The sequence below is a fragment of the Bubalus kerabau genome, chromosome 8 (assembly GCF_029407905.1).
Source record: "Bubalus kerabau isolate K-KA32 ecotype Philippines breed swamp buffalo chromosome 8, PCC_UOA_SB_1v2, whole genome shotgun sequence".
Lineage (NCBI taxonomy): Eukaryota > Metazoa > Chordata > Mammalia > Artiodactyla > Bovidae > Bubalus > Bubalus kerabau.
The window spans coordinates 50,302,509-50,325,810 of NC_073631.1; the positions used below are offsets into that span (position 1 = coordinate 50,302,509).

At 35.2% G+C, this 23,302-nt stretch overlaps 1 protein-coding gene, 1 long non-coding RNA gene and 1 other non-coding gene across 12 annotated transcripts in view; 1 reads left to right on the forward strand and 2 right to left on the reverse strand.

Annotated features, from left to right (window-relative positions):
* Positions 1-1,013: 1,013 nt before the first annotated feature.
* The window catches only part of NAMPT (nicotinamide phosphoribosyltransferase), a 378,494-nt gene continuing 356,205 nt past the window's right edge, over positions 1,014-23,302 (reverse strand). For 7 of the 10 annotated variants that reach the window (XM_055590235.1, XM_055590233.1, XM_055590234.1 and 4 more), the window contains 7 exons: positions 20,023-20,181; positions 19,400-19,536; positions 14,930-15,155; positions 13,107-13,226; positions 10,856-10,996; positions 8,037-8,171; positions 1,014-3,672 (listed from right to left, as the gene is read on the reverse strand). In XM_055590235.1, coding sequence (XP_055446210.1) covers positions 3,562-3,672; positions 8,037-8,171; positions 10,856-10,996; positions 13,107-13,226; positions 14,930-15,155; positions 19,400-19,536; positions 20,023-20,181 — 1,029 coding nt within the window. In that variant the 3' untranslated portion in view covers positions 1,014-3,561. Of the gene's footprint in view, positions 3,673-3,776; positions 3,858-8,036; positions 8,172-10,855; positions 10,997-11,896; positions 12,214-13,106; positions 13,227-14,929; positions 15,156-19,399; positions 19,537-20,022; positions 20,182-23,302 lie in introns of those variants that run through there. The other 3 variants (XM_055590236.1, XM_055590238.1, XM_055590239.1) reach the window with 3 other exon arrangements.
* On the reverse strand, positions 4,274-4,346 carry TRNAW-CCA (transfer RNA tryptophan (anticodon CCA)). Its single transcript has one exon. It is a non-coding gene; the product is annotated as a tRNA-Trp (tRNA).
* LOC129659124 (uncharacterized) lies at positions 8,648-16,305 on the forward strand. Its single transcript, XR_008717804.1, has 4 exons — positions 8,648-8,797; positions 12,872-12,933; positions 13,405-13,458; positions 16,187-16,305. It is a non-coding gene; the product is annotated as an uncharacterized LOC129659124 (long non-coding RNA).

Below are 23,302 nucleotides of genomic sequence, written 5' to 3' on the forward strand. Positions count from 1 at the left end.
GCTTTTACATCCCTCACTGAATTTGATCTCTCAGTAGTATTCAACACCTGTGCAGGATAATGCCCCTCCCCTGGGCTTTCATGATTCTCCTCCTGGCTTTAACCTCTTTAGCTACTGCTTGTCAGTCTCCTTTGCTGGCTCATCTGCCACTTAACTTTTGAGAATACTTATGCTTTTGCCCTAAGCCCTCTTTTCTTTATAGCAGAGATTCATGCATTTTTGTTTAAAGGGCCATATAATAAATTATTTTAGGCTTTGGAGGCCATAAAGCCTGTCACAACTAATCAACTCTGCCATTGTGGCATGAAAACAGCCATGAACAATAATTAAATTAATCGATGTGGTTGTGTTCCAATAAAACTTTATTTAGAAAACAGATGGTGGGCTGGATTTGGCCTATAGCCTGTGGTTTGTTTATGCCATATTCTACACCCTGCCTAGAGACATATCCTCTTATGTCTCCATTGACCATTTATACATCAAATTCATGTCCAAATCTGTGTCTTCAACTACCTAAAACCCACATTTAAATGTCTGAGAGGGCATCTCAAATCTTATCTGACGAATTGTGCTCTTTGACCCCCAATCTGATCTCCCTCCAGTGTCTTTACTAAAAGGCACTGCCATATGTTACACAAGGTAGAAAGTAAGAGTCATCCTAGAAATTTCTCCCTCTTTCATTCTCTTAATTCTTTGAACTGGAAGAATACCTAAGAAAGATAACGCTGGGAATGCCATTATTTGAAGCACACAGTCAAATTTAACATTTCACTAATAGAGCTAAACTTTATTTCCATGTTTATTACATGTTTATCTTTGACGCTGAATACATATTAGATTGATTTAACATACAACTTGGGAGAAAAGCTGACATTCTCCACTGAATGGGTTAAAAAGGAATGTAAAACTACAAAATACTTGTTTAAGTTTGAATTCTAAATTATGGCAAACAGAACAATAATTACCTTGCTGTTTTCTCTTTCTAGTTTTCCAAGATGGATTTCCTTATAAAATTTTCATAACAATTTACTTCAAGAAAAGAAATAAGGGATAATCATTAAAACCATTTTAAGTATAGAGTACAAATAAAGAGTCTTAATGCAGAACTCCTATCTTCTATTTAAAATACAAATATTTCATGATATTATGAATTGAGGGGGATTAATTGCTAACTGCAAATCTAATGATTTAGAGCAAACTCATACATGCCATTTGCTTTTGTCTGAAAGATTAAGCTGATTTACGGGTGACACAATAGAGCTCTATTTGGTATCCACGTTAACCAGTTGCTTCTCAGAATGGAGATGGCCAAAATACTAAGTGCTTACGTGATGGAGATTTGGGATTAATCAATTCCAAGTGGCTGAAAGCTAACACAGTTAATCATTCCATCCCCCCAATCATTGGCCATGTACAAATGTACAGATTTTAGCATTCAGTGAAAAGTATTAAAACCCCTCTAGATACTCTGCAATTGCTGAAATTCACTGTACAAAGACTGTTGTCTATAGTGTAATTCCAATGTTTAATAAAATCAAAATTATGAGTGGTTATCAAAGTTAAGTTTCCTTCCCTTTGCTGTAGCCCCTTAGCACATTTTATGAAGAACTATGTGTTCTTCTTACTATTACTCTTCACTTGGATACATTTAAAAAACAGTAATCACTTTAAAATTATTTTTTACCAGGGATGGGATTACAGGATGAAAACTTTTCCTGGGAGTGTGGCTGATGCCTACTGTTCTTATTAGACAAGTGGTTAGAATCATCTGCAAAAATCCATCTTCTTCTTAATAATGCTTATAAAAGATGCTTAATAAAGATAACATCTCTAATTAGATTACTTTAGTGATAAAATACCTTCTCATGTAACTGTTTAGAACAAATAATATATGGCTTTTCAATTTGTAAAATTTCACTTTAACATCATATTGTTAAAGCTTTTCTAAATAGTCTTCTAATATCAGACTCTTAAATGAAAACAGAGAAGACAAAAGAGAAAAACTCTATGTATCAAGGCACAGTCTTTTTCTTACAACAGGGGTTAACATACTTTTCTATAAAGGGCCGGATAATAAACATTTCAGGCTTTTTGGGTTGTAGGATCACTATTACAATGATTCAACTTCTACTGTTGTTGTGAGAAGGCAGTCGTAGACAGTATGTATTTACAAAAAAATAGTCCGAATTTGGCCTGCTGGCCACAGCCTTAGAACAGAAAGGAATCTATAAAACCCTGGTCTCTAGTCAGGTGTGATGACTGACTCAGAATCTAGCAGTTAATCGCTCTAGAACATGTCAATGTTGAACACTTTGAATTCAGCCAAATTACCACTGTGGGATCAGATTCTTCTTTTCAAACTCATGTCATATTTTTCATTTGGGATAATTTATCTTCATTTAAGTAAGTACTTGCTTGAGCATTATTTATTGAGGGATTCAGTTTAAAATTAGTAAGTGATGTCCATAAAATCGAATATCCAATTTTTGAAAAACTTAATGAAAAATATAACAATCAAAACATCTAAAATAAGTACACTCACTACCCATTCCACTGATTCATTTCAGTCATAGCAACTATAGAATAGGAAAAATAAATTCATAAGTGTAATTACTTTAAAATAATTACTTCCATATTTGTCAATATTTTACATTTATGTATATATTCTATAGTGTAAGCAGAAATTCTCTCTAAAAATCTCCTTAAAATCTTGAGGTGCAGAGCCACAGGCAATATCTGACATATAAAACTGCAGTACAGGCCTGTCAATTTGGCATTTCACTGGTACAATACAATGACCAACTTGTATAATCACTGTACAGTGCCTAGACATTCCAGTAAGAACCATTATTTTCTTTAATGTAGAATGATTAATACATAGTCTACAAGGGGCAGTGAGGTTTAGTAATTCTGTTGGGTATGTCCTGACATAATTTCAAATTGTACAATAACACAAACAACTTTGTTAAGGCCATGTTTTATTTGCTGATTAATGGACAAAAGGCAATGTATTTTCAAGTATTTTCTTGAAAGTCTGTGCTCATAAAAATCATGAAAAGTTGGAAAGACTGTTAAATCACTGAAACTTTAAATATATCTTACACAATCTGTTTGTACAAAAATACAAGTTAAATATAAACATAAAGCAATCATGATAATTTTATGCAAATCTGTTTTTATGTGATCTTCAGTTATATATAAAAGTTTCTTGGTTGTTTGTGAAAAGATCAATACCAGATTGAATTACTATCTATTGGCAAAGGGCCCTAAAAAGCTTACTTTAGCAATTATCTTTTACATGGTTAAGAGCATTTCCTAATTTGAGATCACCTAAACACTGGAAAAAAGAAAAAAATGAAAAGGGCAGTATGTCCATAAACCAACAAATAATTTGGCTGTAATGTATCATAAAACACAAAGAACCCCCACACATCTGTACAATAAACATTATGTATTACATACTCACACACACACAGGGGTACACATGTGTGCATGCACGTAAACACACACACACGCATACGCAGGCGCACACACACACACACACCCAGTCATAAAACAAGCCTAATGAGGTGCTGCTTCCAGTTCGATATTCAGCTGTGCATTTTTTCTTACTTCATCAAAAGAATAGCTTTTTGTCACCTTCCCATTCTTGAAGACAGTGTGAAGAAGATCCTACACAAATATAACAATATTGAAATTTAATGGTTATATTAGGCTATCAAACAAAATTTTTCAGTAATGCTTAGATGAATTAGACTGAATAGTCAAATACACACATGCTGATAATGTTCAAATTATGAAATGATTTTCTATAGAAAGGATGCTGATGGAGCAGGCAGAGGAGGCAAGACCCAGATCTAAAATGGAATGTAGACATGTTTAACTTTCTGAAAAGGAATGACTCAAGTATTACATTCTTAAAACAGTTTTCCTTAAAGGCAAAACAAATCTAGTAGATGCTTACTGCTTTGGCTGCCCAGAAGCACTATGGCTGTCGCTAATAATCATGACGGACAGATCGGCAAGGAAAGCCTGCCAGACCGTCCCTGTTCCTAGCCAAGAGACTCAACACCAATTAAACTTATCAACCTGGAATTTACTAAACTTACTAATCATAAGCTTTTGCCTTAAACAAACAAAGTGAAAGTGAAGTCCCTCAGTCATGTCCGACTCTTTGTGACCCTGTGGACTGTAGCCTACCAGGCTTCCTTTGTCCATGGGATTCTCCAGGCAAGAATACTGGAGTGGGTTGCCATTTCCTTCTCCAGGGGATCTTCCTGACCCAGGGATCGAACCCAGGTCTCCTGCATTGGAGGCAGACGCTTTAACCTCTGAGCCACCAGGGAAACCCATCAAACAAACAAAAGTCAACCCTAAAAATAAGAAACCAAACCCAAACAGAAACATTAATAGATACTGATTTCTTGACTAATACATAGTCACTGATTTTAAGGACTGTGTATATTCCAGAAGTCACTGACACATGTAATCCATTTGATCCATACAAGAATAACAAAGACAAATTAAGAGAATTAAGACTAAATTCCCTTTTGAGTCTGGCAAAGCATTCCTATCTTAGTAAGGAATTATCTGCCTCTAGTTTTTCTTGAAAAATCCATAGAAGTAATCTATTGTGCCAGAGTTTTTCATTTCATCTGAAGGTCACGCACATAACATTATCTAATATTTCTGTCACTATGTTGTTTCCTTTTTATCCTTTTTCTATTGAAATATAGTTGATTTACAATATTAGTTTCAGGTGTACAATGTAATGATTTAATAGATTATAAACCATTTAAAATTATTATAAAATATTGGCTATATTCCCTGTGCTGTATAGTATGTCTTTGTACCTTACTTATTTTATACATGTAAGTTTGTACCTCCTACTTCCCTACCTTACCCCTCCCTGCTTCCCTCTCCCCACTGGTAAACACTAATTTGTTGTCTGTATCTGTGACACTGCTTCTGTTTCATTATATTATTTTTTAGATTCCATATACAAGTAATAACATTCAGTATTTGTCTTTCTCTGACTTATTTCACATAGCATAATAGCCTCCAGGTCCATTGATGTTGCTTCAAGTGACAAAAATTTCACTTTTAACGGCTGAGTAATATTTCATTGTGTGTGTGCCTGCATCACATTTTCTTTACCCATTCATTTGTTGATGGACACTTGGGTTGCTTCCCTATCTTGGATTACTGTAAATAATGGTGCTATTATTTCATGTGTTGGGTTTATTATTTCATGCACATGTTTCAAATCAGTGTTTTCATTTTCTTTGGATATATACCCAGAAATGGAATTGCTAAATCATATCATAGTTCTATTTTTAGTTTCTGGAGGAATCTCCTTAGTGGCTGTACCTGTTAACATTCCCACCAACAGTGTATGAGGGTTCTCTTTTCTCCAAATTCTTTCCAACAGTTGTTATTTGTAGACTTTTGGATGACAGCTGTTATTCTGACAGGTGTGAGGTGATATCTTTTTGTGGTTCTGGTGTGCATTTCTCTAACAGTCAGCAATGTTGAGCATCTTTTCACATAGCTGTTAGCCATCTGTATGACTTCTTTGGAAAAAATGTCTATTCAGTTCTTCTGCCCATTTTTTGACTGGATTGTTTTTTGATATTAAGTTACATGAGCTTCTTGGGTATTTTGGATATTAACCCCTTATTGGTCATATTTGCAAATACTTTCCCGTTCTGTAGGTTGTCTTTTTGTTTCGGTAGGTTTCCTTTGCTGTACAAAAGCTTTTGATTAGATTCCATTTGTTTATTTTTCCTTTTATCGATTTTGCCTTGGGAGACTGATCTAAGAAAACATTTCTATGATTTACATTGAGGAGTGTTCTTTTCTAGGAGTTTAATGGAATCATGTCTTACATTTAGGTTCATTACTGCTTTTGACATATTTTACATCTCATTTTGTGTATCACTGAACTGCTTATTGCAGATATAGATGATTTTACTGTCTTTTAAACTTCCTTAGTAAATGCTTGATTTGCTACCTTTACTATACATTTGCCTTTACTGACAAGGTTTTTCCTTTTGTAATTATTATGTTTCTAGTTACAGCATTTTTCTCTCCTGCTTAGATTACTCCTATTAACATTTCTCGTAAAGCTGGTTTGGTGATGCTGAACTTCAGCTCACCTTTTGATCTCTTCATCAAATCTAAATGAAAGTCTTATCAGGTAGAATATTCTTGGTTGTAGGTTTTACTCTGTCATCACCTTAAATATATTGTGCCATTCTTCTCACCAGCAGAATTTCTGCTGAAAAGTCAGATTACAACCTTATGAGAGTTCCTGTGTACGCAAGTTGTTCCTTTTCCCTTGCTGCTTTTAATATTCTCTTTAGTTTTTGCCATTTTAATTACTGTGTGTCTTGGTGTGGTCCTCTTTGAATTTGATTCTTTTGGGGCTATCTGGAATGCAAGGTCCCCCAGGTTGGGGTGGGGCTCAGACCCCTTGTTTCTTTGGAAGAACCTCTGTAATTATTCTCCTATGGGTTGCCCACTTGGGGATATGGGTCTTGAATATATGGTGATTCTGCCCCTCCTGTCTTGTCATAGTTCCTTCTTTATAGCTTTAGTTGTAGATCTTTTCCTGGTAGATTCTGCCCTTTCTCATCATCATTTATTCTGTAAATAGTTATAATCTTGGCATGCCCATAAGACGAGTTGAGTTCATGGTCTTCCTACTCCACCATCTTGAAACAATCTTAGCTATCCTTGTGTTGCTTCCAATCACACTGCTCTTGCTGTGGCATTTTCTTTATGAATTTAACTATGAAAATTTAAATATAATCTATTGAGGAAGGGTGGTTCCTGTTAAATCATAATGTCTAGATGATCATAAATGGCTTACTGACTCAAATGTTCTAGAGTATAATCCACATACTCTTAAAACCAATGTCTTGTTTTAGTCACAGTTATGACCACGTCTAAAGTAACTTTTGTCCAGCTGGGGTAAACTAATACAGCAAAGTCTCGGTAGTAGAAGAGTTAAATGAAGGCTGTGTAACAGGCTATATATAAACAAATCTAATTCTAAAGGTTTTAGGAACTTGTACATATTTCTCATTAAAGATAACAGAAAAATCTTACTGTAATAATTATGGCTTAAAATCTTAAAAGAATATAATAAAAGTAACATAAGCAGAATATATATAGTATAAAGAATCAAAAGTTAAAAAAAATCAATTTTATTATATAATCAATAAAAATAAAATTTTTATAATTTTTATCAATTATGAGTAGTTTCCTTCTAAAAAAGAGTATTTTCTTGTTCAATCCAGTGGCTTATTAATAAAAACTAGAAGTCGAATATAAGTGTAATCTTCTATGTCAATGAGCATACAGACTAAGCATACTATAAATATTTCTAGCTTGGTTGACTTAAATCAGCAAACTTGGTTCATTTATTAGTTATAATCTGAATCAAGTCTGTTTTTATATCTTACACTATTAAGATGACATAATTTGCCTTTTTAGCCCATAGATGTTGTGGTGAGAATTAAATGAGACTAAAGAAAACCATCTGAACTGGATTCTATTGTTTTGAAAAAATGCAATCATCTTTAACAATATCTTGGAATTTGGAAAGCCCTTCTTTCATCTACTAAAATTACCATGGTTTTACTGTAACATGGACAGCTATGAATAGTCTAAGACCAGCATCCTTTAAGTATTCCTAATTATTCCTGTTCAGAAATGATTCACTGCTAATTGGCAATAGGAGTTAAGATTAACTACACACACTTATTGAAGCTCACTCACTCTCTTCTGGTAACTATATGGAACACCATTTTTTTTTTCCTTACAAAATATTTCACCCAATGTAAAGGTCTCATATTTATTATCTAGCCATTTCTTATTTTTCATCTTATTTTGGTAGGCTAGCTCAGCAATTGTAAACATTTTACAATAACGCTCTTGTCCTCCAAGAAAAAGCCTCCTTTCTTAATTTGAAAAGTGAACTTATTACTGTTTAAAAAACAAAACAAACCCCAATCAGCATAGATACATACATGACCGTATTCTTCAAGGTCTCCTTTTCCTTCCTCAAGTGTAACAAAATTTCCTGCTGGTGTCCTATGTAAAGATAATCGGCCCTTTTTGGACCTTTTGTTGGGATCAGCAACTGGATCCTTGAAGACGTTAATCTGGAATCCAAATTAAAGTTAGAGAAATAGAAGACTAATCATCAGAAATGTTCACTCAAGTCACATTAAAAAAAGTATAAAATTTAAATAAATTTTAAGGTACTTTGCAGGTATAACTAAGCCAATCTGCATCTAGCTCTTAGAGATATAACTCTAGCCAGTTGTGGAGGAGAGAGTCCTCTGTCAGGAAAAAGGTATGAACCAAATCCAAATCTTTGAAATCCTTTCATACTAGTGCAGAATACTAATAACTCCATCTGAGGTAAGTCTTTGAGGTCAACAATGTGACCCTTAAAGTATCCCCTTTTCTATTATGCATTGCCCTTAAACTGATCTAAGTATAGCAAGCACATGCATGTTACTGAAAAATAAATCCACGTCAACTCTATAATCTGTGGCAAGGGTACTAGGATTTTACTACAGTAAAGGCTTGCCCACTTCATAACTTTTCCCTTTTGTTACTTTTTATTCAATTAGTGATATCTTGTTACCATGAGAAGCAAAGACAACCTTGAGAACCTAGAGACCTAGAGCACAGTGTTTTAGGATCAGAAAGGTAGAAGGCAACTGGAGGAGCAGAAGGAGGAAACCTAGAACTCCCCAAAGAATGATGGAGGTGAACTAAGGTAGGGAACCAATCCATGTTTCTTTAGGATCCCCTACACACATCATCGAAAAAGCGAGAGTTCCAGAAAAACATCTGCTTTATTGACTGTGCCAAAGCCTTTATGTGGATCACAACGAACTGTGGAAAATTCTTCAAGAGATGGGAATACCAGACCACCTGACCTGCCTCCTGAGAAACCTGCATGCAGATCAAGAAGCAACAGTTAGAACTGGACAAGGAACAACAGACTGGTTCCAAACTGGGAAAGTACATCAAGGCTGCATGCTGTTAGCCTGCTTATTTAACTTCTATGCAGAGTACATCATGAGAAATGCTGGACTGGAAGAAGCACAAGCTGGAATCAAGATTGCCGGGAGAAATATCAATAACCTCAGATATGCAGATGACACCACCCTTATGGCAGAAAGTGAAGAAGAACTGAAGAGCTTCTTGATGAAAGTGAAAGGGCAGAGTGAAAAGTTGGCTTAAAGCTCAACATTCAGAAAACTAAGATCATGGCATCTGGTCCCATCACTTCATGGCAAATAGATGGGGAAACAATGGAAACAATAACAGACTTTATTTTTCTGGGCTCCAAAATCACTGCAGATGGTGACTACAGCCATGAAATTAAAAGACGCTTGCTCCCTGGAAGAAAAGTTATAACCAATCTAGACAGGATATTAAAAAGCAGAGGCATTACTTTGCCAACAAAGGTCTGTCTAGTCAAAGCTATGGTTTTTCCAGTAGTCATGTACGGATGTGAGAGTTGAACTATAAAGAAAGCTGAACACCGAAGAATTGATGCTTTTGAACTGTGGTGTTGGAGAAGACTCTTGAGAGTCCCTTGGACAGCACGGAGATCCAACCAGTCCATCCTAGAGGAAATCAGTCCTGAATAATCATTGGAAGGACTGATGTTGAAGCTGAAACTCCAAAACTTTGGCTACCTGATGCAAAGAACTGACTCATCTGAAAAGACCTTGATGCTGGGAAAAACTGAAGGCGGTAGAGAAGGGGACGACAGAGGACGAGATGGCATCACCGATTCGATGGACATGAGTTTGAGTAAGCTCTGGGAGTTGGTGATGGACAGGGAAGCCTGGTGTACTGAAGTTCATGGGGTCGCAAAGAGTCAGACATGACTTAGCGACAGAACTGAACACACACCCTTTGACACAGACTCCTAAGAGCTTGTCAAGAGCTACTAGGGAGTTGGTTGTTCAGCTGCCTGCAGCTTGGGTTCCCCCTTCGAAGACTACCAGAAAATGATTCTAGTGTCACAACTCGAACCTCACAGTTCACCTTCCTAAAATATTGACAGTGTTTACATATTTGCTTATTTTTAATGCATGATGGCTAGGTGAGCTGACATGATTGTATGTGCATGCTAAGTCGTTTCAGTCGTGTCTGACTCTTTGTGACTCCATGGACTGTAGTCTGCCAGGCTCCTCTGTCCATAGGGATTCTCCAGGCAAGAATCCTGGAGTGGGTTGCCATGCCCTCCTCCAGCAGATCTTCCCGACCCAGGGATCCAACCCGAGTCTCTTGTATCTTCTGTATTGGCAGGCAGGTTCTTTACCACTAGCGCCACCTGGGAAGCCCAGGTGCACTGACATTCTCACTCAAATTTGCTCAACTTCTTGATTCAAAGATATACACTGAAGGAGTAGAAATGAATTGACCTGCATCATCTCTCTTAAATTATCTCTCACTTTTCCTCTTTTTTCTAAGTCTTTCTCCTTTTCTGAAGTCAAGTTATCACCTACTATCTATTATTTTTCCCATTGCTGAGTACTGTCAGGGGTACAATACAGTAATAGTTCAGGACCATATTATCCTTCGACTATTGCATTCAATATATGTATTCTAGGCATATTCTTGGAGAAGGCAATGGCACCCCACTCCAGTACTCTTGCCTGGAATAATCCCAGGGACCGGGGAGCCTGGTGGGCTGCCATCTATGGGGTCGCACAGAGTAGGACACGACTGAAGCGACTTAGCAGCAGCAGCAGGCATATTCTAGGCCTACACATGAAGATAGTAACAACACAAGAGTAGAAGTTGAAGGACATACCCCAAGGCCATTGGTTACAACATAACTACATTTGAAGGAACAATTCAAGAGATCTCTTGTTAACTTCTGTAGCAAGGCTCCACCAGAACCGAAGGAAACATTTTCAATACTCCATTTTTTTTGCTTCATGCCTTCCACAATCTAGATTAAAGAAGAAAATTTTAAAAAGTCAGGTAATTTGGGAGTGGAAAGAAGTTATTTTTCCATGGGCCATACTGATAAATAAACCATCTAAAGCTGTTTATAACACAGTAAATAATGAGCTAAGAATAAGGCCTACATGAAGTTACATCCCACTTTTTTTCTTTTAAAAGACCCACCCACCTCAAAGAGGGAAGCCCAAGGAATAAGTGTAGAAGGAGGGGATTTCATTCAAAGTTCCTGAATTTGTACTGTTATCAGTGATTGTGGTTTAGGTTGGGGGAATAAAGAGAATGAAAGGTAGAAAAAAATGGCTATCAATACACAAGGTTACTTGAGTAAACTCTCATCTACCCCTTTAATTTACTGCCCAGATGCCAGTAGCACAAGCAATGAGGCCCAGATATTTGCCCCAAATTAGTAGATTCTGTGACTCTACTCATCATTAATAAATTTCAATACATGTTGTCACATGTCACAGTGCAAGTCATGTAATGGGGGTGCTTAAAATCATCAGATATTAGTGATTTAAAAAAAAAGTGTAAAATACTCCCTCTAATTTAAGAGTTGAGGCACTGGCAGTCGTCTGACCCTGGCTGGTACCCTAGTGCCATAAGCAAAACTATGAACTGATTGGGAGCTAAGATTTATCACTGGATCATTTTTTTGGCAGAATTATCTAAAAAGCCAGAAAGAGAGACCTATATAAACACAGACTTCTAACAACTAGACTATTTCTTTCAAGGGACACATAATTTAAAATTTACATTAATTTATTTATTATCAATCTTATTTGAATTTCTTTTTCCCAGGCAGGACTTAGTTAACTAGTGTCTTTCTTCTTATGTAACATACTCAATCACTTTTATGGTAGAAGGTAGCAGATAAAGTTTAATAACCATTCTTTTAATTTCATACTAGTCAAAAGGAAGTAATTATAAAGTATGGGGTTTTTAAATTTAAACAGAACTTTCAGAAGTGATTAGAAAATCAAAATCAAGTTTAATAGGTCAGAAACCTTCAATTCAGCTGAGCTAGAAGAAAACAGCAATTAAATATGCCAACTGAGATTTCTATATTCAGGTCCTCCTCTTTGTTGAAGACTTTTCTTCTGTTTCTTCCTTTGTACATCAAAGCCCCTAGGATGCCCCAACACCAAATGTCTTAGAAGAGCTGGGGAAGTTTCCACTTATCTTAGGCAAGGCGGTTTGGAAGAGCTGGTGGAAGAAACCTCATTTCTGTTATTTTAAGAGATCTATTTCAGACCTCATTTGGAACTCTAAATACATGTCACCACAGAAGTACTGAGAGTTATATGCAATAGTCCTTTCTTTTAAATGAATCTTTAGAAAACAAACTGTTCATAACTGGAGTACTGACCTTCCTCTAACCACACCAACCCTTTCAAACAGAAAATTCTTTTGGTAACTTGTGTTATACAAGTGGATATCATCTGAAACTAGTATACATTAAAATGTCAGTGCTTTATCATAGTTGACAATCTATATCATGCTATCAGTGATAGTCTTAATTGTTGTGGAGTGCTTTAAATATTAAAATTATAGTTCTTTAGAAACTTATTTGAGAAACAAAAGAGGAAAACGGTTTAAGATAATATAAAACTTACACTGTTTGACTAACTCAAACAGTAGTGATAACAGTCAATGCTAACTTTAGAGGAGGTAACAAACCATTCTATAAATCTGAAAAAGCACAGTATCAAAGAGTAGTATCATTCAGGTTTCACATTATTAGAGTATGTGAAGTTCCATTCTATTGAAACTGAGACCTATTTGTACAGTGTTAAGAAACAAAAAGTTAAGACTTTTTGTTTTACATATAAAGAGTACTCTTTGGCATTTTCTTGTTTCCTAGTGACACTTCTTTGGGCTCATCATCCACAGTGGCCAATGAGGACTGGGAGTATGGTTTGGCTGGTATGTCTATATTTTAAGTTACTATTACCTATAAATTTTAAGCATTTAACAGAAAAGACATACACTGTCTTACTAAAAGAATAACAATTGTACTTAAATTATTGTTATCAAATTAGTAAACAGTTTAATTATAAGAATTACCTTATTGAAACTTTTTAATATAAAATACATACCTCTTGTAAGGTATTAATATCTACTCCATCTCCTTGAATAACTCTAAGATAAGGTGGTAGCAACTTGTAGCCCTTCGCGTTCTCAGTAACAGGGAACTTCTTACCTAAAATATCCAAAACCTGTTTGGAAAAATACACATCCAACACAAAATAACTAAGACTGAAAAAAAGTGTAAAAACTTTACAAAGTTAAAAAGACTTTGCTAACAATCTTGAATATAAAAATTTAATTACTTAAATTTTATATTACCATGTATAAGCCTTCTAAAATTTCATCTCAATTCTATTTGATTTTTAGAACAGGCATGCAATTTTCTATCAAGCCAATTTATGCTGTAAAGTGGCTCAAAACGTAAGTATTTTTCCCTCACATTTTTCTAATTAGATTCAGGGAAAAAATCCTTTAACATTAGAAACTTACAATGGTAAATATAATATTTTTAAAAGGTATATAAAACATCATTTAAAAAACTCATGATGATACTTTTGAATTGGATTTTTTTTCTGCTTGTGCCAATAATTTAATTTGTCCGATGTAACTCAAACATGAATCCAGCTGAATTTTCTGAAGTCCTTCTCACTTAACAATGACACCAATTTTTTTTTAAGCCAAATTGCTTAATATGCAAGTTGTGCAACTCATTCACTAACTATTGAAAGTTTGGTAGCAGCTGAAATACTTCAACACTGACTGAAAATTTATCAGAAAGCTTCCTCAGAGATTCAAAGGTTCTACCCAACAATCACTCCCTTTTCCTAAATAAACTGGTTTAATATTCTAACAATGACAAAATTCCGTATGGTAACTCAGTTGGTTCTTGAAATCAGGTTTGTATATTTTTATTAGGTAACAGAAAAAACATGAAACCTGTTCAGTTTGCTAAACCAAATCAGTTCATATTTCAGGCTAAGATAAAACCATCAGACTGGTCTATTACTTAACAGGATAGGAAAAGACCTCCTTGATTCTACACCCCACTGTTTTAAAGGGTAATTCATCACCTAATCATCAGCTGGCAAACAGTGTGGTAAAGAGAGATGGTGATAGTCATAAAGACCTATGCTGACTATTTGGCTTATTTTATTACCTGTTGTCTGACCTTCAGCAAGTGAATTTTAACCTAAGCTGGTTTATTTGTCTATAAAAAAAGAGTTGTAATACAGATCATAAAGTTTTCGGCGATTCAATGACAATTAAGCAAAGCATGTAACACACTATTTTTCTAGTAGTAAGCATCAATAACCTGTTTCTATTAGTGCTTTTCAAAGAAGGTAAACCAAGTCCTAAAGACTTAAAAAAGAAAGGAAAAAAAAAAAAAAAGACAGCAAGGCTACCTTGAGGACCGGTAGTATCACTAAAGAATCTCTACTTGAAAAGTATTTTCAAATTATTTTTGTTCCACATTACCTTGCACATACTTCTTTTGCACTAAAACCTTCAAAGGTACAGCAATAACTTGTGATAAAGGCAGAGAAAGAAACCACAAACTTGGTAACCAAATCACAGGACTGGTTAAAATGGTAATGGGATTTATTAATCTTCAAGGTAAGTAGAAAAGAAAGTATCTATTCAACAGTCAACAGTACTTAATAGTCTATTTGACAGTTACATATTAGTAACCCTTTACTCTGGAAATACTTTCTCTAGTTATTAATGTGTGACCTTGGGCAAATCTATTAACTCTCTCTGGGCTGCAACTCTAAAATAAGGGGACTGGTCCAGATAGCTCTGAAATGGTGTGTGTATGAATGAAATTAAAAGTAGTGTTGATGCAGCTGATCTATTGGCACTTTTAATAATCAAGTTACATATTAAAAATTACCTTTAATACAGTGTCAAGAGGATTTCCAGAATCAGGTCTGATTATTAGTGGTGCCTCTGTACTTCTTGATACTATTAAATGTCTTAGATCTTCACCCCATGTTTTCTCACACGCATTATAAATGTCATAGCTATCGCTGACCACAGATACAGGCACTGATGAAAACTGTGTTACTATATGTTCAAAAGCATCTTTTTCATGGTCCTTCCCCCAAGCTGTTATGGTACTAGAAAACAAAATGAAAATACAGAGTTACTTAGGCAGACACATTATCTGTTCCTGAATTATATCTCATGTTTACTATACTACACCATCAACAGTGCAGAGAAGGTGAGTGATTTAGTTTAATGAATGCACATCAAGAGGTTAGCTGAATATTAGTTGAGCCAAACCAAACCACCCTTTGGCCGGCCAATTTTTAAGACTACAAGTAATCTCTCCAATAGTTATTCAAACTCTTAAGTCATATTCAACCAAAGGATAAATGATGTTATTTTCTTTTTTAGTACTCCTGAACCTAACTCATTTAAAATGAGTAAGCTAAAAAAGCACCTGTTAAATACTCTATACATTATGCTGAGATGTTAGAAAGAATGAACACATACTCCCTTTATTTCACTAAGCAATGCAGTTCCCTTTTGTGAATTTTCAAAACCATATACCAATAATAATAAGGACATATATTTTATCTTTCTTACTCTCCAAACCTTACACTTAAAAGACAATTAGGCAATTACTTATACTGTATCATGCACATATATAGTCAACTAACTAACTCTTTACCTGTTGTATCTTTAATTGGCCTGTAACAGGCATTTATTTTACTTATAGATTATCTACTAACTAACATATGCCCAGGAAGTAAGAATTACAATATTTAGTTTGAGCTAAACATAATTAAGATGGGAAATAGTGTGAGAGTTTCTATTAGGCAAGAATGGTAACAGTAATTTTTATACTGTCCTTTTTGAACAGATTAACTGCATTTAACTAAAGTACTTGCTGGTTAACTAATATATAATATAAATAACAAATTCTTAATGAGAACCTAATAATTTTAGAATTGTTATGATTTTCTCATGCCCAGTAATTTTACTTTCTCCCTAATTTATTAGTTTTTGCCTCTACTTCATTTTCCAAAGTAAAATAATGGAAAGTGAAACAACCCATTCATTTAATCCCATGCAGATATGTTTATCTCCAAACTATTTAAAGAGTCATACTATTTTTGAAACTGTTTTCTTTTTCCCTCTAAAGGACTAAAGTAAACAACTTCTCTCATGCTGTCAATGATATGCTGGGGACAGCAGAGGATGTATACTGCAGGGATATAGACTTCGTTATCCAGAACTACTGAAATGGAGAGAGAGCATATTTATATAAAATTTATTTTATAGTGAACAAAGTAGTTATGATGCCTACTCTCCACTTCATGCAAGCATCTGCAGGTTGAAAGGAAAATTAAGACATGGATAAAGAAAGCCCTTTCTTCAAATCAAGAATTGCTATGGTCTTCTCTGTAAGGGACTTCCCTGGTGGCTCAAATGGTAAAGCGTCTGCCTACAATGTGGGAGACCCGGGTTCAATCTCTGGGTTGGGAAGATCCTTTGGAGAAGGAAATGGCAACCCACTCCAGTATTCTTGCCTGGAAAATACCACGGACCGAAGAGCCTGGTAGGCTACAGTCCATGAGGTTGCAAAGAGTCGGACACGACTAAGTGACTTTCTTCTTTCTCTGTAAGGGAGAGAATTAAGCTCAAAGAATACTAGCACTGGAGAGCTTTGCAATGTAAGAACCAACTCTTAAGAGGTTATTTCAATGCAGTCATCTAACTCTGTGTGTATCACTTCTAGAAAACTTAATAGTTTAGTCTTTATCTTACTTGCTTTCTCTTTGGCATTTGAACTTTCCTGAAGCTTTATTTTCCAATGACTTCACTGACGTATCTCATGTTTTGATTTTTTCCCCCTATTTCTTTGGGTCCTCTTCTGTTTCCCCTAGAGGCTGTGCTCGCCTTCCTCAGTATGACCTGGGCACTAGTCTGTCTCTCTATACCTCCCTATGTGAAAACCACTCAAAGCTTTTAAAAAATACCCTTATAGTGAGTTTCCAAAATCTGTACCTTAGCCCAGGTATCCCCCACCTCCACACCGCCCCCCGCAGACTCCAGATCCATTTTGTTGGGGAGGAAAATGAGTATCTCATCATCCCATAGACATTTCCTAGAGCACCCTCCACATAATGCAATCATAACACCTATTTTATTTGGTATATAGAGATCATAAATATTTGGTCAGTGACTTCTACTTATACTACCATTCCAATTTTCAGCATCATATTTGATACATTTCCAGTTTGAGGAAGAGGTATATAATTGAATATTTCTAAGTCTAGATTAATATATTCTTTAAGAAAATATTTATAACAATAATGGCAATGTTCTAAATTTTAGCATTTTATTTTAAAGTTATCTTAGATGTTAGTTCATTTTTCCTCAATGACCTTCTGATGTTGGAAATGCAAAAATTTTTGTTCCTCCTTTTGTTGGCTTGGATGGAGGAAATGAACAGAGAGATAAATGAGTTGCCCAAGGCCACCCAGTATGTCAGCTGTAAGGTCACTCCTATTTCCCAACTTTCAATCTAGAGCTCTTTTCACTATACCATGCTGTTGTTTAAAAAGACTTATCTATTTAAGAACAGCTGGTATATTAAGGAGTCAGATTTGCAGATGTAATAAATATTATGAGGCTATAAAAACACAGTAGATTTTCACCCTGTATTAACATGAAATTCCTAAAGAAAATATCTTTATTCTCAGATTTATAGTATCACACTCATGATGTTATTACTTTGAAACAAAACCATTAATAAAGAGTACTAAAGAGTACTCTTTATTAGTACTATATTAGTAAGTTTTTAAAAGGTATGCATGTATCTAAGACCAAAAATTAAAATACTGCAACCCTTAAATCTTGATCTGTTAATGTCACTCTTATTTTCCTAGTTTCACTAGTCCTGAAACTTACATGTGAAAATATTCAAGTCCCTACTAAGAGAGCAATGCTAGTAAACGTTAGCTAAATCCACTTTCTATTGAGCCCCAGTTCAAGTCATCATTTCAGCAATTTCATCTCCTAAGCCTCTGCTCATGTTTATCCCCTTCTTTTATTTAGACACTTGGTTCTGAATCTCATCATCTCTCAAAATTATTGCAACATTTCCTATAAACCCTAACTTCTCATTTTTCTCTATTTTTCAATTCATAAGATAGCCCACTATCAAAGTGATCTTTCTACAACATTTCTGACACTACTTCTTTGCTCAAAAACTTCAATGCCCACCCTCATTTGAAAATGGAATTAGAATAACCCAGCACATTCAATGTGAAAATACAGTTGAGGCCTTTTACTTATTAACCTGTCTTTCCAGCCCACCTGACGTTACCTACAAAATCTCCGTACAAGATACATTTCAGTCCTTATTCCTTAAGCACATCCATATTTGCCTCTTTCATGACAATGCTTAACACACTGTAGGTACGTAATAAATATTTATTCAGAGAATAAAGAATCCCGTAATGTCTGCCATTAAATTTTACCAAACATTCAAGAAGTCAATATTTACATACCATCTCTATAAAGCCTTTCTTCATCCTACCAGTGGAATATGACCCTACTTTTCCTTCCTCTGCACTGCTGCAGTACTTTAATTGTATCATTTTAAGAGCACTTTAACAGAGCAGAATGTTGCTGGTGTACTTTTTATCCAAAAGATAGGATTAATTCTTTATGTCTTTCCATCCCTTGCAGCATCCATTAGATTGCTGGAATCAAAGCTCAGCTTTACTCATTGCTGGTTTCAGCACCCTGTTCTTGTTGTATGAATCAGAAATAAGGATTGGCATACATTTAAAAAACTCCACTAACTTCCAGTACAATTAACTCTAGAACCAGAGCAGCTATAGCCTGGACTATAATAGTTTTCTAGTTTAACTTGAATGGAGGAAACCTAAGAATCTGAACACTCTTCCTTTCATTAAAAGGGCTAACTCGCTCATCTACAATTCAAGGTACTGGGTTCAGAAGATAATTTCCAGAACAAAGATAAGTGAAGTTATGTAGAAGAGCAGGGAAAGAGAGAACACTGACCAGGTGTCACAATGAGTGCTTCTAGACTTCAAGTACACGACTTATCTGTTCATGGCAATAGAGAAGCTAACATTTTTTAAACAATAAAACTTATAGAGCAATATAAAAGTTAGAAAAAGAACTCCTAAATTGTTTCTATTAGGACAGTTAAAAGTTTTGCCTACCTCCCTGACACCAGTTTTTATATACAGTATAAAGAAGATTTACTGTAGTACCTATCTGTGTAGTTAAACAAAATATGACTCAGTTACAAAAATGAAGAAGCTTATTTATGAAAAACCAATGTGAGATAACAGAAGGATGAAAACAGAAATTTTACCTGTGTTCTGCCGCTGGTACAGAATAGCCTGGAACAGGGTCTTTTGTTCCATAGTATTTTTTAATTAAAGCAATTCCTGCTACTGTATCTGTTCCTTTGAAGTTAACCAAATGAGCAGACGCTCCTATGCCAGCAGTCTGCAAAATAAACCATAAACCAAATTCCAAAAAAAAGAAAAAGACCTATACTTGAAGTACAGAGCATAGCCCCCAAAGGAGTTATTGTCTTTAGTTATTTTTAAAGAGAAGTCAACCGTTACCTCCTCAAAGAGACCTACTTAATTAATAGTAATCTACCCGCACTTCCCATCATCCTCTTTTCCACTACTCTGTCTTGTGCTTCTCAGTAGTAGTATCTGACATGTTTATTACATATATTTAGTCATCTGTCCATCCATCCATCAAATATATAAAGGAGGGAGATGTTTACTGAAGACTATTATTTCAGGTATCTTTAACAGAGGCTGACACATATTAGGTATTTAATATCCTTGACTGAATTTCTGGAATTTCAAAATGGGACCTACTTCCCATATAACTTCCTAGTAACTTCCTAAAACTTTATACTGGTAACCTAACCAACAATCTATATTTTATTAATTGAAGTTCCCTCCAGTTTCTTACCTCTTGGGAAGAGACTCCTCTGTAGCCAAAATCATGTAACTTGTATTCCAGACCATCTAAGTTACCAGAAGTTTCTAATAAGTATTTGGCCAATATTTTCTTCTGCTCTCTAGAATTTGTGGCCACTGTGATTGGATACCAGGACTGAACAAGAATAGTCTGTAGTAATAAAATTAACCACAAACATTAATACATAAAAAATTGGATTCTTTCTGAGGAAAATCCTAGCTTTCTCTGGAGGTATGTCCTGGACTTCCATACTAGTAGAAATACCAATTGGACATTTCAGCTGTATGGTGGGAAGCCTACCACATGTATTTCAGATACAGTGCCAAGCTCAGCTCTCAAAACCATAATACGAAGGATAAGCAAACTAGGCCCCAAACAGTAGAGAATGTTGAATTACCTATTTTTCCATCCAAAGCTCCAAAGAAGCAAATTTTATGAAGACTATCTGTGATGAAGGACCGATGTATTTATTTTCAATCTATCATGGATCAATAGTTTTTATATTATAAACTATATTCACACTTGGATGCTAAGGCAATTGCCATAGAAGTTTCTAAATGCTTATCCTTGATTTTTATATTTCATGCAGACTTGCACTGAAGAGTTCATGGACCAGCACTGGTCCATGGACTGCACCTTGAATAGTATACATCTAGAGAAGTTATTTTTTCACTCCTCTAGGTAGTACTGGATCTAATTTTTCCTTGGATCTAATATGACTACTGGAAGGTTATGTATGTGAGATACTTTTGTTTAGTACTAGACAATTCACAGAGTTATGTTTTATGTCCTTGGCATTTATCAAAAGTCATTATAAAAGAGCCACATGAAACATTTCTGCATACGCTGTTTACTTCTGAGGTCCCTATTTTGTAATTCAGTTCCTATTATAGTTTTTTCCAAATGAGGAAATGAAAGAATTGCTACCTTCTAATACTAAGACTTGCTACTTTCTGATAAGAACTGTCTCTTGGTTTTCTCCCCTTTTCCTTGGCTTCCAGGCAACTCCAAAAAATGTCTAATCACAGTAACTATATTAATTATTACGACTTAGGAATTCACTCCTCCATTCTAGGATCATAATTTCCTATTCTTTTTGTAAACCAGATAGCCTGCTATTACAGCAGCTTCAAATTTTAGAAAGGAAAAAAAAAAAAATTTTAGAAAGAGCTGCTAAGATGACAAGTCGGTGCTCACTCAAAAGCTACTTTCTAAGTTTTACAAAACAAGCTTTTACTGAATACCAGCTAAGTGACCAATAAATAAAATAAGTAAAAATAAAAAGATTATTTATTCTTGGACTTCCCAACTCAGTCCCCTAAAAAGAAAATCTGCATTAGACTCTTGCGATTAACTATGGCTCCAAGTTCTTTGCGGCTCCTTCCATCAAGAGGTGTAATCTATCTCTTCATCCCTGATTCTGGGATGTTCCTATGATTTGCTTTTGACCAACACAATGTAGCAGAAGCCATATTAATAACTTCTAAGCTTCTGTTTCAAGAGGTTTTTTATAGCTTCTACTCTCATTTTCTTAGAACCTTGAGACTGCCCTGTTGTAAAGAAGCCTAAGTCAAGGAAAGAGGTCCAACAGTCCCAGTTACCTAAGCTGAGGTCCAGACATGAATGGGAGTGAGGCCATTTTAGACTGTCCCTTATCTGAGCTGAACCCCTACCTGAATGCAGACACGTAAATCCAAGCAAGACCAGCAGAGAACCATTCAGTCAACCGCAGAATCATGAGAAATAACAGCATTTTTGTGAGAGGGTGGGGGGTAGTTTGTTATATAACAGTAGAAAACTGATGCAACTCCTAACTTGAACTCTATGACAAATGACCTCTTACCTAAGCATTCTGCTTCTGAAATTCTTCTTTCGTAATTTCAGTGATTCCACTGCCCCAGCCTATGAGTATCCTACTTCTAACTAATCTTTAGCTTCTCTTCCTCTTTATACTGCTGCTGGTTATCCTTCTAAAGCAGAGTTATTCAGGTTGTGTCATTCCTTAAAATGCTTTAATGGCTATCTATTCCACAGAGGAAGAAGGCCAATTCATGTTGAAATCTGAGGCCTTCTGCAATCTTGCCTTATTTACCATCTAAAGGTTTATCCTTTATGATATATTCCACTTTTTTGCTATAGTCTCCCTTGGGCTACCTGTCGTCCAAAGAATACCTCAACTCTTCATTCTTTCATGAAGAATACCTTCATGAAATGGAAAAGGTTTTTTTCCCCCATACACAGAATTCACTTCTGCTACCAATTTAGCGTTTGTACTTGTATTAGTGTTTAGCTAAGAATAAATTGCTCCTCCTCCAAAGGCTGTTAAGTAACACATACCTTACTCTAATATCTGTGCCCAGCACTTTTGGGGTATATAACTAGTAATCAATATTCATTTGCTGATTTAATTCAATCAACTCATAATTTTAACTTAGAATGATATTATCTAGGAGTATGAGAAAGATAGAAAACATAATGTGAAAAACTCTAGTGGAGTTATAAAGGTAGAAGATTGACCTTACCCCTCGAAAAATGCCAGGGAAGGAGAGAAATAACTATGAGACACAGTGATCCTTCACATCACCATTTCCTTTCCATAGTCCAACAAAATCAGCTTAAATTATACTCTTAATAAAATCACTCCCCTTTAAAAAAGATCACTGTAGATGTAAGCAAGGGAAAAAAAGGCAAGTTAGTTTGGGTTAATCCAAGGTCTAATAAAATAGGCCTTGTTGGAAACTTCTCCAAAACAGAAATTTGCCCACACAAATCAAGATAAAATTTTTAGTTGAAAACTAAGACTAAAGTAAAAGAACCTGCAAGTTTTATTTAAGAAGTGTTCATTATATCATTACTGTGCAGAATAAAGAATTTCAAAGAATGAGAAACGGTGTGGTATAGTAGAAAGGGGACTGGACCTACTCTGTTAACTAGTCCCTTTGCCCTTCAGGGCTCAATTTCCTCATCTGTGAAATAAGGGCATTTGATCAGTGTAATAGTTTATAAAGTCACCTTTGATTTTTAACAGCAAAAAGGTTTTTTTTTTTTTGGTTGGAAGAAACTGTTAAGTTTAGCCCAACATGCTCATTCTTCAGCCCCTCTTAAGTCTGAGATACCTCTGAAGACTCTTAAGCTCTCCTAAATACGTTTTGAAATCTGATTTGAGGACTAAGATTTCTTCTAGCACTGATATTAAAATTGATAGAGCAATTCAGTAATTTTAGTGGGTTTTAAAATTCAGTGTATGGTGAATAAAAGAATCTTATTAATA